The 14,187-nt window shown below is 44.9% G+C and overlaps 1 protein-coding gene across 1 annotated transcript in view; it reads left to right on the top strand.

Moving 5' to 3' along the window:
- LRIG2 (leucine-rich repeats and immunoglobulin-like domains 2) overlaps positions 1–12,777 on the top strand; it is a 30,086-nt gene extending 17,309 nt beyond the window's left edge. The window contains exons 10-13 of the mRNA XM_015411423.1: positions 4,215–4,664; positions 5,379–5,528; positions 9,643–9,927; positions 11,005–12,777. Of these exons, the coding sequence (XP_015266909.1) occupies positions 4,215–4,664; positions 5,379–5,528; positions 9,643–9,927; positions 11,005–11,234 (1,115 nt within the window). The 3' untranslated portion in view covers positions 11,235–12,777. The remainder of the gene's footprint in view (positions 1–4,214; positions 4,665–5,378; positions 5,529–9,642; positions 9,928–11,004) is intronic.
- Positions 12,778–14,187: the final 1,410 nt, after the last annotated feature.

The raw sequence follows: 14,187 nt of genomic DNA, 5'->3' as shown, positions 1-14,187 counted from the left end.
TATTCCGGATTAGACCAGATCAGAGGAGTGCCCAGTGATCAGGCACCTGAAGCCCCTTTTAAGAGGACTCCATGCCAATTGATCATCTCGGCTTCAGTCCTACAGGTTCAACAAGCCTGATCAGCTGGCCAAGCAAGGAAAGCATGACACCAGAGACATTCCTGTGGGTGACTGGCTTCAGGAATTCTATCCCAGTGGCTTCAACCTCAACCAGACCACTGGGTTCTGCAAGCTGTTCAGTCTGGCTGTGCCATAAAGTTTCACAGTTTTCCCAGACTGCCTCTTTATCTATAGATAGATAAATCCCCACCCCAAGAAGACACATGCCAAAGGTATGGGCTATAGAGTTTGCCTCCAGTTCACAGTTCTTCACTTTGGCCTAACATCGGCTCCTTGGGTCTTATCCAAGGTCCTCATAGCTCTAGTGGCCCTGATCCACCAACAAGGAACATAAATCCTTCCCTATTTGACGACATCCTGATCTGTTCTCCCACTCAGGAGCTAGTGACCAGGGACACCTCAGAACCATCAGCTCCTAGAAATCCATCTAGAAAAGAGCAGTCTTACCCTGTCACAGGGGCTACAACACCTTGGCATGATCATTGGCACACACCACAATATGCTGTATTCTCCCCCTCCCGAGCAGACAAGGCCTCCAGGATTTTGAGCTTGGCCAAAAGATCTGGTCAAAGCCAAGACTACCCAGGTGATGTCCCTGGCACACCTCCAGGGCCTCATAACCTCCTGCATGGGGACAGTTCCATGGGTGTGATTACCTGCCAGAGTACTTCAGTGGTTCCTCCGGCTCTATCAAATAGAGATCCTGCAGAGGAGCAATGTAACCCCACACCTAAAATGGTCTCTGAGACAGGACATGGTCTGGTGTGCTGACCCCTGTAACTGAGATGGGTCTGATCTTATGTCTTGGACCACATCCTGCAACTTTTCAGACCATGAGTCTTTCCAGTTAGGCAGTGTCACTACCTGGCCGTCCAGCCCAAGACATATGGATGTTAAAGGAAAAGATGATGGACATCAATGCCTTGGAACTCGGATCCATCAGGAAAGCACTTAGCGGAACACATCCAGAGACTCCTGAACATTCAGGCAGACCTTCTGAGCAGACAGATCATCGAGGAAAACAAATGGTCCATCAAATTGGAGATCGTCCTATTAATTGCAGCTCAGTTTGGAATGCTGGAAGTGGATCAGTTTGCATCCAGTCATCAAGTACCAAGATTTTTCTCCAGATCCCATCTCCCTCAGCCAGAATGAGTGAATGCTTTAATCTCTCTGTGGCCCAAGGGCCTATCTGTGTGCCCTTCCGCCTCTCCCAGTGATCCCAAGCTCTATGGAAGAAATGTCCGGAGGAGATGGAGGGGATCTTTGTGGCTCCAGATTGGCCCCTTGTTGGAACTCTCAGTTCAGGCCTCCTGGGAAATTTTCGTGAGCCCAGACATATTGCAGCAGGGGCCAGTTCGGCAGCCGTATCTGGCTCCGTCTGACCATGTGGGTCTTGAAAGGAATGGACTCCAGAACCTTGGCTACTCCTTAGAGATCTGAAAGACCATCATAGTTTCTAGAAGGGTCTCCACAAGATGCATCTACAAGACTACATGGGAAAGAATCTTCTCAAGGTGATGCCAGTACAAACACATCAAACCCCTTGACCCTGGCCTGGGCCATCGGTTGGCCCACCTCCAGAGGGTGTTTATCAAAAACTACAAACATTCACCCTTTGTTGCCAGGTAGCAGCTATCGCCACAGTCCTACTCTGTGTAGCGGGCATCCCTTAACTAGACATCCTCATATCTTCTGCTGTCTCCAACAGGTTGTGCAGATCAACCCTTCCACAGATTGCCTTCATGGAGACTGTATGTAGTTCTTTCAGCTCTCACTAATCCTTCTTTGGAATTCTTAAGAAGAGCTCCCTCTAAAATGCCTGTGGACAAAAAACCCTCTTTCTCACAGCAGTGATTTTGGCTAGAAAGGTGTCAAAAATGGAAGACCTGTCAGCCAGAAAAGGCCTTTGTGTCTTCCACAAGGACAAGGTGATGCTCAGGCTGGATCCCACTTTTATTGCCCAGGTGAACTCAACTTTTTACAGGAGTCAGGAGATTCACCTCCGTTTCTTCTGTCCACATCCTGGCCACCCCAAGGAGAGAGAGTGGTTCTTCTCACACCTCCAGAGGACCATCAGAATCTACCCCAAATGTACAGAATTCATTGAAAAGATGAACTCTCTTTTCATCTCCCCCAAATAAGAGGAGATGATGTTGAGATAAGCCATCAGCTACACCATTCGACAGTGCATCTCCCATGCCTACCAGGCAAGCAACATTCTGGTTCCAGCAGAGATCATGGTCCACTCAGTAAGAAGTGCAGCCACTCCCATAGCCTTTTATCATCAAGCCTCAGTGGATGAAATATGCAAGGTGGCAACACAGTCTTCAGTTTCAGCCTTCATCAGACACTAGAAACTTAATTCCTTCTCCTCAGCCGACACCACCTTTGTGCATAGAGTGCTGCAGGATATGGTGGAAGATCAATTCCCACCTGTTGCTGGGACACTTGCTGCTGGAAGTCCCATTCCAAGATGCCCTCCTCCTCAGAATGAAAATGGAACTTTGGATACTGTGAGGGTTCCTTCTGCTCTGAGGTTAGGAGGGCATCTTGTCCTGTTCCACCCCCCAAAAAACAACCCAGAAAGAATGTCTACAAAACCAGGATCCTAAATTTGACTAATCCCATGTGATCAAGTTGCAGAGGAAGTTGCCTGCTGGCTCTAATCCTTCTTTAACCCTGCTCATATGTCTTCTCTGGCTATCATCCGTTATGCTTCTAACACTGACTCACCTCTTCTGGTTGCTGTTCTATCTCTGGTCTGTTCCTTTCTGTTCCTGGGATCATAAGCTTGTGAAGTAACCAAACTGAGCCAAGGCAACTCCCACCTGGGAGACAGGAAGCTGAAGAGTTCAGTCCTGCCTCCCTGAGCAGTTGGTGGGAATCAGCCATTCCGAGATGCCCTCCTAACCTCAGAGCAGAAGGCTCCCTCACGGTGAGTATCCAGGGTTCCACTCTGGGTATGTTCCTTAATAAGTATGCCAATAAATATGAACTGTGTCATTAAAAAAAAAAGACCAAATCACAAGCTTTCTTTCTTTTTAACTTAAAGCTTCAGTCTAGGAAGAAGCTAGTCTAATACTTCCCCCCCAAAAAAAATTTATGATATTCCTATGGCAAATACTTCTAGAACATTATCTGCCGCTGACCCACTTTGTCTTGGATAATTTGAAAAATGTCTGGTTTTATTTGCTGTCACTATTGTGCTTATTGCGGAAAGAACAAAGTTGCTGTTTGCATCGCCCATCAGGCAGTGATGCACGTGGAGCTTTATATAATGGCTTTGACCAGAAAAATGACATGGGGAACAATGGAGGGCTTTAGAGCACTTTTTGTAGGCAATGCGAGGGGCCAGTAAAAAATGAAATTGTAGAATTGGCAAAATGCCCCCTGAAAAACATTGCCTGAAGGAATCAAAGAACTCTCCTGAGTACAGCTGTTTTTCTCCTACCTTTATCCAGTACCTGCTGGCTTTGGTTCCTTCATCTCAGCTTTGTCCAGTTCAATTGAATTGAACATCCCCACCCAGTTACATACAATATACTGTAGGGGTGCCCATTGTGGTTCCCATGGGTGCCATGGTGCCCACCGACCACTTTCCTGGTGCCCACCAAGTGTTTTTAGAAAGGGGGTGTGGCCATGTGAGGCTCTTGCCCAGAAGGGCTTCTGATTGGCCGCTAGATATATGATTGTGCGAATTAAAATAATATTGTTTCAGGTGCAGTTGCCACTGCTGTGTTAGTTTTATTTTCTCTTCCCCCCCCCCTTCAGTTGTATTTTTTAAACTACCCCTCTTCTCCCCGGTATGTGTACTTCCTTTGTGTGTGTGTGGGGGGGTCCACCTCCTGTGCCTGCTGTTTGGTAGTTGTGCCCACCACCACATGTCAGAATTCCACAGGTTCCCACGGGCACAAAAAATGTTTGGGACCCTGGTGTACAGGATAAAAGACAGGCACCTCACTTTTGTCCGTGATCTATGTCCTGTTAAGTCAGTCCTCAAAAACCACAGTTGGCATGTGTGTAGTAGTCATGTTCCTTCACTGTGTGCCTGTTGGATAAACAGTTTTAAAGTTGTCCCCTCTTTCTGTCAGAAACACCTTCGTTTGTCAGGCCCCTGGAGGACAGGACTGTGGCCCGAGGAGAAACAGCCGTGTTGCAGTGCATTGCTGGTGGCAGTCCGGCCCCTCGCGTAAACTGGACCAAAGATGACGGGCCTCTAACTGTAACGGAGCGGCATTTCTTTGCTGCTGCCAACCAGCTGCTCATCATTGTAGATGCTGGCTTAGAGGATGCTGGGAAATATACCTGTATCATATCCAATACACTCGGTACAGAACGTGGTCACATCTACCTGCATGTCATATCCCCACCAAACTGTGACTCTACCCAGAATGGCACTGGGATTGAAGATGATGGCTGGACAACAGTTGGCATTGTGATTATTGTTGTGGTTTGCTGTGTTGTGGGCACCTCTCTGGTCTGGGTTATAGTTATCTACCATATGAGGAGGAAGAGTGAAGACTACAGCATAACCAACACAGGTGGGAAGCCTTCAGACTTAGATTTGTTCTTTGTTTAATTTGCATCGGTGTATTTGGTAGGCGGGAAGAGAATCCTCTTCTGCACAAAGCAGGACAGATATGGGAGTCTGTTGTCAAGATGTTCTTTGTGGTGCTTGGTTTGAGTTTCTTGTTATCTGATTCTCTTCTCCATTTTACAATGTGCCATGCAAATGCCAAAACTTCTGTACAAATGCAGGGGTAGGTAAAAACATTTAGCATGTAAGCCCCCAAGTGAGCAAAGTGCAGGAAAGGAGTGACTGGGGAGCACTGCAGATCAGTGAATGAGCATAGGTAAGATGTGGTCCGGCTGCTTGTCTCTCACAGCTTTTATCTGTGTTCTGTAGTGTTTTTTTCCTGTGGGTGGGGGAGGGGGGATTGCTGCTGTTGACAATTCTGCAGAATGCATATTTTATTATAGCTGAACAAAAGGGGTGTTGAATTGAGTGAGAAATTGTAGTCATTTTTGATGCTGTAAAGGATGACAGTAGATCAGCATTAGAGAATACTGCAAAAAATTGTTTTTCTATCCTAACTGGGTAACTCTCTCTTCTTGTGTTCTGCAAGATTACTTCCCTTGGCGATATACCCTGTTATCATCATCTTGATGGACATCTATTTGCTCAATAGCTTTGTTGCCATAGTGATGTTTATGGTATACTGCTATTGTTTGGTTGTTGTTTATTTCTCTTCCAGAGGAGGTAAATTTGCCTGCTGATATTCCTAGTTACTTATCCTCCCAGGGGACTCTGTCCGAGCCACAGGAAGGCTACAGTAATTCTGAGGCAGGAAGCAATCAGCAGCTGATGCCTCATGCGAGTGGTTATGCACACAAAGGCACAGAGGGTAAGTCTTGGGTCCCTTCGCTAGAGGGGCAATAGCCAGAGTGTTTTCTACTGTCTCTCCATTGGCCAGTTTCTGGTGATTCACTCGATGCTTGCTGGTTGCTGGGAATCTTCTAAAGAATTCTGAAATAGATGGACCTTACTTTGTTCCAGTAAGACACTTGTTAAGCAAGAATATGTTTAGAATCTCTGAACACAGGTTAGTTATATCTACTTTTAAAAGATCTTGTCTGTAAATGAAAGGAGGAAGGGTCCCCCTTTGACCACCCAAAAAAGACCATGGGACTTGCATGGATAAAAACCATGCAAGAGAGGGGCTGCAATGAAGAGAGGAATTGAGTGAGATTGAGTGGAAACCCCCCCCCCTCCAGGTATGCACTTTTGCTTTCTAAATCATGGAGATTATAGGGTTGTTTTTTTAAAAAAACAAAAAAAAACCCTAACATGCAAGACTGAAGTCAGCCCATCTAGGCAACTCATCTTAATTCCAGCAGCACTCAAGTACAATTGCTAGAGATTCTCTCCGACCATGCTGCTTAATAAGTAGTGGACTATGACAGCAATATCGTGGATCAACCGTAGTCAGGTTTTCTTTGGCCTTTTGAGAAGATAAAACCTACCTATGTAGCATGCACTGTGCATTTCTTAACCACTAATACAGTCCAGAACGTATCTGGGAAAGTGTGCACGTAAACGAAAGCTTATACACAGAATTAAACTATGTTGCTCTTAAAAGTGCCACTGGACTCAAATTTTTCTGTTCTGTTGCTTCAGACCAACACAGCTACCCACCTGAATCTAATAGTCCAGAATAGTTCTTTCTGCTGTTGTTCTAGCAGATGGCCCCTGTTCAAGGGAAGGGAGAACCTTGTCGTGTCATCTTTCCTTCTACTAGAGTTATTACAAATTGTGAGAGAAAATGAGCCAATCTCTTGGTTCACCTTTAGACATTAGACAAGGAGACAGGCCTTGCATATCAAAACCTTTAAAAATTTCATTCCATGAATTGGGTAGTCTAATTCCCAGTTCATGCTGTTGATATTACTTGTCTTCGTAAGGGGAGAGAGGCTGTTTTCCTGGACACTGCCACCTTTTGCACTCCCCTGCTTGTGCCTGCTTTCCTTGATGATCCTTCTGCTAGATACAGATCCTTGCTGGATCAGGCCCATCTCATCCTACATTCCATATCCCACAGTGACCAGCAGGTGCTCCCAGAAAGCCCACAAACAGCTCATGAATGTATCTAAACTCCCCTGGTTTCTCCCTTCAGTTGATATTTACCAGCAGAACCAGAATGTACCATCCTCCATGAATGTGTCTAAGCCTCTTCCATCCCTTTCTGGATCTTCCAGGTGGCTACTATATAAATGCCACACACACTCACATTTAAAATAATAAATCAGTGTAAGATACAAAACACAACTAAAGATGTAATGAAACAAAAGGTCTTCACTTGCTTCCTAAAAGGGAGTAAGCCATGCGGGACCTGGTGGTGGAATTTTGCAACTGAAAGGCACCATTCCCTCTCGATACCAACACCGTTTCTGACAGCAGTTGGCTGTCAGATGAGCTAGGAACCAGTGTATATGTTCCTTATCATGTTCATATGATGAGAAGATGCCTTTTCTAAGGTGTTCTAGTCCTGAGTCTTGTAGGACCCCTTGAATTTGGACTGGAAGTAACTAGGAGCTTATGCCCCTCTAAGCATAATATGTCCTATGAAGGTAACACCAGCTAATAATCAGGCTGCCATGTTTGGGACCAAATTAAATTTCTGACTGACTTCAAGAACAACCCCATATAGAGCACAGTTGCAGTAGTCTAGTTACAAAGGCATGTATGACAGTAGCAAAAAAATCTTGCTGCAGCTGGCATTGACAGTCACTGTCTGAATATCCAGAGGCATCACTAGATCCAGGACAGTTTCCCAAACTGCATACCTAAGCCTGAAGGAGAGGGTGTTTGACCTAATCTAGAGCAGGAAAAGCACAGACTTCTTTATTAATTTGGTTAACCTCCGTTTTATGTGGACTGAGCATCAGTTTTATTCCTTTTCCAGTCTGTCACTGATTTCAGACACATAATAGAATCTGTTGAAACTCTCAGATCTGCCAGAAAGGACAAATAAAACTGGATGTCGTCAGCACATTGATGATACCTTGAATCCCTGGATAGCTTCTCCCAGCTGCCTAACTACTATGTTGAACAACAAAGGGAACCTTAGAGAATAAAATCCAGTGGGGCACACATGATCCAGTCACCTCCCAGACTGGTTTCCTGCTTGAGATGCAGTAAAGAAATATGGGGGGGGGGGGTTTACCAATATGCTCCTTATATTCTTACCTTACCAATGTACATTCGTCTTATTAAAGTTTATGCTCCTGTTTTGGGGCAAGATACCCACTTTTAAAGGAAGTCTTCTTGCCTTTTGAAAGCTCCCCTGTCTCGTTCATTAATTGTGCTGCTTTTATCTTTGTACTAGTGTTAAATCCAAGATGTTTCTTGAACATTTTTATGTCCCCTGAAAAGGTGCCTCACTTTTTCCCCCCAGAGGTACTCAAGGGTATGAAATCATCTGTTCAGGAAGAGAAAGTACCTTCCAACCACACTCTTTGATGTATTGCTCTGGCAGTGTGATTGTTCAGGCAAAGGCGAAGCATTTCCTCTTCCTTCCACCATTCAGAGTGAGGGAAATGAAGCTTCACTTGGAAAGGTAGAAGAAAGAGAAAGGTTTTGACCAGTTACCAAGGCAGGAGGGCTGAATGATGCATTCACTCTTGCCGCACTGAGCTGGCAGGCAGTTAAACCGCCCATGCAGAATGTTAAAACAGGGAAAAGTTGACCTGGTTACCTCAGCAATTTTAGCTCAGAGGCTCTTGGCATTAGCGAATAAACACCTACACATTACATCTTTCGCTAGATGACCTTTTCATGTAGTTTTCCCCATGGCTATTTGGTCTCTCTTTAAATAACTCATTTGATTTTTGTATGTTTCTTTACCAAGTTCTATCCATCCCTACTTTTGAGAATTGGAAACATTTAGACTGTCATCCCTGAATCGTGCTGAACCAGATGCTCCCCAGCTCCTGTCAGCTGTCCCCAAGAAGTCCCTTTAAGAGCTGCTCTGTTACCTTTTTGATATAAATAGTTGCTCTGCTGCATATTCTCTGAGGGGGAAGGAGCAGCACTAACAGCCAAGGGGAAAAAACGAAAACAGAAGCAAATGCTTCATAGATGCCCCAAAACAGCTTTTTGATGGTGTAGTACATTCAGTCCAAAAGAATAGTCTTTAGGGGTGAGAAACTTGCTGTGATGCTAGCTCACTTCTAGCAAAGAGATACGAGAGCAGCTTGGTTCCCATGCCATTCAGGTTGGCACATTTCTTTTGGACAAGCCCAGCTTGTCTCAGAACCTAGCGAGTCCCTCATCCTTATCAAATGTAAAACCTCTCCTCCCCGTGCCACCCATCTCATCCACACTTTAAATCACAGAGTTCTGCCTGTCTAGGTGACCTAGGACATGGAACACTTGGAGGTCATAAGGGGTAATTTTTCACTTTGATATGTTGCCCTTCTGCCCTGAGACTGTCCTTCCCTGTAACTTCCGAGTACCTGTAAGTAGAGAGATGAGACTTTTCTGCCACATCCCTAAAGCTTCTCCATCTCTGTGTCTTCAGTTTCAAGAAAGCTTAGAGCGTGAAGATATAACCACAGTTGGCAAGCTGTTACACATGTGACACTCGTAAAATACTGAATTTCCCCTGCCCTCCATGCTTTGGCTGTTTTCTTAGCTTTCTGTTCTTTGTATTTTTTTCATTTTTAAAAGCCAAGCCCTGTGTTGTGAGGTTAAGTATTAAGGGAGAAGGGTCCTTATCTGCCTGGCCTGCTCTCGCATTGCTGCTCAGACAAATGCCAACTTACCTAATTTCTTAACTTTTCCTCTGGACGTTGTTGCTGGTCCTCTTTCGTGCCTGCAGAGTTGTTTTCCAAGTGCACAGTTCCAGCCCACTGATATTAATGCTGATATTTGCACTCCTGCAACTGGCAGGGGCTTCTGTAGTGACGGGTGTGTTGCATCATAGCATCCTAATGTAACCACTGTTGTTCTTTCAATAGGAGGCACAGGGCCATTGGTGATCTGTTCAGATTGCTATGACAATGCCAACATCTACTCCAGAACCAGAGAGTATTGTCCGTATGCATACATCACTGATGAAGACCCACTTGATCAAACACTATCCAGCCTAATGGTGCAGATGTCCAAAGAGCCTTACTCAATGTGCACGCAGCATGACACCCCTGCTATGGACAGTATCTCAGCCGACAGAGACATGTCAGTCTTTCTTACCAATCATGACAGAATGCATGAGAGGAAACCCTGCTCCCAGCCCTGTAACACTGGTAAGTGCTGTGCTATTCTACTGCTCTTATGTCTTAATGCTGAAATGGCTTCGGTTTTTTTCTGGATATGGTATGTCACAGATAACTGCAGTCCAGTCTCTGAGGGGTCGTCTAGCACAAGGCCCACTGAGCAGGTCTGATAACTTCCTAATTAAGAACAGCCCATTTTATTTTGTTCCGAGTCCCCACGGAAACTGGATTTCAGGGTCTAAGCATCCATATCTCGTTTGCCAATCACGGCATAAAAGCCAAAGAGAGAAGCTGGGAGAAAGTTACCTTTGATCTTCACAGAAATCTGTCAGTTTCATTTAGCTGTATAGACTCAGACAATGAGTCATATCCAAATTGTGTGCAGAGCTGTGCTTGCAAACCTGGACTTCCCTGCTTTCCCCTTCCCTCCGCACCTGCTGAAATACTGCTATAGGGTTCAGAAGGACTTAATGAAAATCCTTTTCCCTTCTCCTTCAGCAGACATGCCTTTTCCAGCAGGAAAAAGCAACAGCTGGATAACACTTGCTTCTTACTGAGTGCTCTTCATGCTATTTCGTTGTACTTGGAAATCTACTATAAACTGGAGCAGAATATTTTTTTCTGCAGGGAGCTTTTTGTAATGTAGTGGTCCCCGTGGTGCCATAGTGCCCATCAAGAGTTCTTCAAACGTGGGCAGGGCTGGGTGATGCTTTTGCCCAGCATGACTTCCGATGGGCCATTGGAGACATGATTGCAGATTTTAAAAAATGTTGCTTTGGCAGTAGCTGGTACCACAACATAAGGATCCTTCACTAGGTGCTTGAAGGTAAGCTGAGGCAGCCATTTTGTGGCTGCGCCCACCACACTGTGTCAGGATTCCAAAGTAGCCCACAGGCTCAAAAGCTTTGGGGAACTCTGTTGTAATATCTATAGAGTGACTGTTCTCACATGTATGCTGGATGTGGTAGTAGTTTGCTTTACTAGGTATACCTTCAGCAGAGGCTCTTTGCAAGAATGCACGCTGCTGCCAAAAATCTTGCAAAGCATGGAGAATCGTGGTATGATTCCTGTTGTCGTAACTTCAGACCTCCCTTAATTTCTTTCCAGATCCTTTTCAGCTGCCTTTATGGGGCATCGATAAAGATGTTGGAATGGCACATCCTCATTACTCACCTCAGCCCAAGACCCACGACGTGCCTCAAGTTCTGCAAAATGAGGGCATCACAGAGAATGACCACGAGCGGGTTATTTCCCCCCAACCTCACCACAGGCTACATGAACATAACTTTGATTTTAACAGAACTCGGAACATACAGGAATATCATGAAACAACATAAATGGCATCCAAGCAGGAAGCCTTAGCAGCAAGTTCGAAGCAGTTGACAATGTCTTCACTACCTCAGGATTTGCCTCATGGCCAAAGATGCTCCATGCTTGCAACAGAGTCTGAGCGGTCCAGCACCATGACTAGTGCCCTGAGCAAAGAGTGTAATAGCAGAAGTCCTTTCTTCTATCAGGCTCAGCTGTCATGGCAAACTGAATGTTGGACAGAAACAGAACAAATACTACTCTTAGCAGAGGAACTGCTAATGCAAGGTACCTTTGTTGCATGGGAACAGTCCCATGAAAGCTTCATGTTCTCTTTCCTGCTGAAGAAACCAATTTTAAAGAGCCCCCTTGCAACGTCCCTGAGTAATTATAAGCATGAACCTTCTGGTCCTTCTGACCACTAACAGGAACTTGCCTCAGTTTGTATAGTCAAAAATTTTATTTACCCTTTCTCTGGCTAAAGGACGTCAGCTGTAAATACATTTGCATAATATGTAAATATGTTTGCGTAATATAAATATTTTGTATACACCACATACACAAATGTCAGGCTGAAATGTAAAAAAATGCCAAAAATTACACAATATCCAATCATTCTGGCATCTGCCAGCCACTCTGCAAGAGTCTGGAATGAATTCAGCTTCCCAGGATTGAAGGCCAGTCCATACCATCATGTTTTTCATACGGTGATTACCATTATCACAATATCCTATTCAGTACTCTTTGTGGGTCTCTGCACATGGTTAGTCTCATGAGTACGGACAGAAACTGTAAATGGGAAAAGGAGGTTGCATAGGACTCCTCAGCCCTTCGGGTCTAAGCATGGTTAAGTGTATGGCACCTGGGGGGCCACATGTGGCTTAGGAGGTTACCTGTAGGGCTCACTGGCAATCTGAGGAAGTCATTTTCTAAATGTCCCAGTTGCAGGGTGACAGCACTGTCTTTGAGGCTCAAGCCTGCAGTTTGTATTGTGACTAATGCTGATCCGCACAGGCATGTTCTTTACTTGTTGAAATGAAGATCTACATGTGTGGTGAGTATGAGCCATCACAGGTTGACAGTTGCAGTTGCCTCAAACACAGCGCTTTTGAATATAGTCTGTTTTGCACATGCAGCTCTGAGAAATCAAGGGACAAGTAAGTATGCCTGAAATGGTCCTAAGGATTGATAGGCTGAACATCTGAGATTAACCACAGAGGATCTCTTGATCCTCCCAGGTGGCACAGCAGCAGCAGAATGGAATTTGTCACACTTCATAAAATGCTGTTGTGTCCCAAAGAGAAATGTCAGCCATGGCACAAAATCCTAACCAAAGTGAGTATGCAGGGAAATTGCAGCAGATGAAGGAAGACTAATCTCAGGTTAAAGAGGAGAGGCAAGATGTTGCTGATGTGACAATTCAGTGTTCTGGACAGCAGCATGAAGACATCCCAGAAGCTGTAAATATGACATCACAGGCAATTATATTAGCCATTTGCTATCATCCAGAAACTCCTGCCAACCTAGCAGTTTGAAAGCAAGAAATTGCAAGTAGATAAATACGTACCACTTCGGTGGGAAGGTAACAGCGTTCCGTGCGCCTTGGTGTTTAGTCATGCTGGCCACATGACCACGGAAATGTCTTCGGACAGTGCTGGCTCTTCAGCTTTGAAACACTGCTCTGCAACCCTAGAGTCGGATTCGACTGGCTTTCAAGCAAGGGAACCTTTACCATATCATCCAGAAAAATGTGTGTAAACTGTCTTATCTATGTGTGTATATGCAAACTAGCCACAGCCTGAGTTCTTTGTAGCGCAGATGTTTTTCCACACGGTCCAGTATGAACATTATCTGAATCATATCATTTTACACTAAGATGATTTGGACACAGAAGGACCTGCCAGGAAACTTGTGATCCCAGAGTCATTTGGAGGAATTTGCATACAGTTGACTCAGTCAGGCTTGACTAATTGTAGTGGCAAGTTTCCTTTTAGAGCTGGGTGTTCTCTTATGGCTGTATGTGTCTTGTTACATGAAGCTGAAAGGTCTGGCTGGAAACAATAGTGTGTGTGTGTGTGTGTGTTTACCTATGAATGCTCAATTTCCCAGCGGACTCGTCCCAGTTACTCTGAGCAGCCAGGCTGGTACCAAAGCTATACAGATGAAAACTCTCTTTGTGGTTTCCCATTGCCTTGGGGAAGGGGGAGCAGTGGAAAACGCCAACATGCATGCTGCTTAGTCCTGTTAGATATTGGAGCCGAAAGTCTTACAGGTTTCTTCCCCATTTCAAGCAGAGGCCTTCAGGAGTATCTGAAACTTCCAAAGCAAAACCACCTTGTTGTCCACAAGAAGCCTAAGTTCTTCTTTTCAGGGAGTAGGGAGGGGTTAGGTTTCGTCCTTCATCTCTGTCAGGTGCTAGCTTCAAAGCACTGAATGTATTCTTGCTGCTCACTGCCTTCCCTCCCAGCTGCTTGCTGCTGTATTTTATGTGACAGCCTGTATCTGATGTAAAAAATACTGAATATGCAGTATTGGGGAGGAGAGGGAAGAACCAACCTGTCATCCAGATAGCACAGGCATTTCAGCCCCAGATGTCTGACTTAAGGTGATGGAGCTGCAGGAGAAGTGTGCTATTTAAGGTGTCTGTTGTGAAATACTAAGTGCTTTGAGGATGGAAGTTAGGCAGTAACTAAAACTGACCTGCCTAACATCTTTGGAATGAAAGCAATGTGGTATGAATCAGTATTTTGTAATCGAAGTGAAAAGAATGCCATTCTGTGGTTAGAATTCATACAGCAAGGGAGGGCAGCTCTGCAGTGCTAATCTCATGTTGCTGATTCTGCATGTTCAGCAGTGCATGCCTCTAGGACAGTGAAAACATTTCTCTACTACCTAACATAAAGCTGTTCTTGTAAATGAGTTCTTGGTGGAGAAAAAAACCTCAAAGAGCTACCCAGGTAAAATCTGTTATGCAAAGGGAGA

Source organism: Gekko japonicus, unplaced genomic scaffold (assembly GCF_001447785.1).
Source record: "Gekko japonicus isolate JY-2015 unplaced genomic scaffold, Gekko_japonicus_V1.1 scaffold437, whole genome shotgun sequence".
Classification (NCBI taxonomy): Eukaryota; Metazoa; Chordata; class Lepidosauria; order Squamata; family Gekkonidae; genus Gekko; species Gekko japonicus.
The sequence above is the reverse complement of the archived record's forward strand: the minus strand, read 5'-3'. Positions and strand labels throughout refer to the sequence as shown.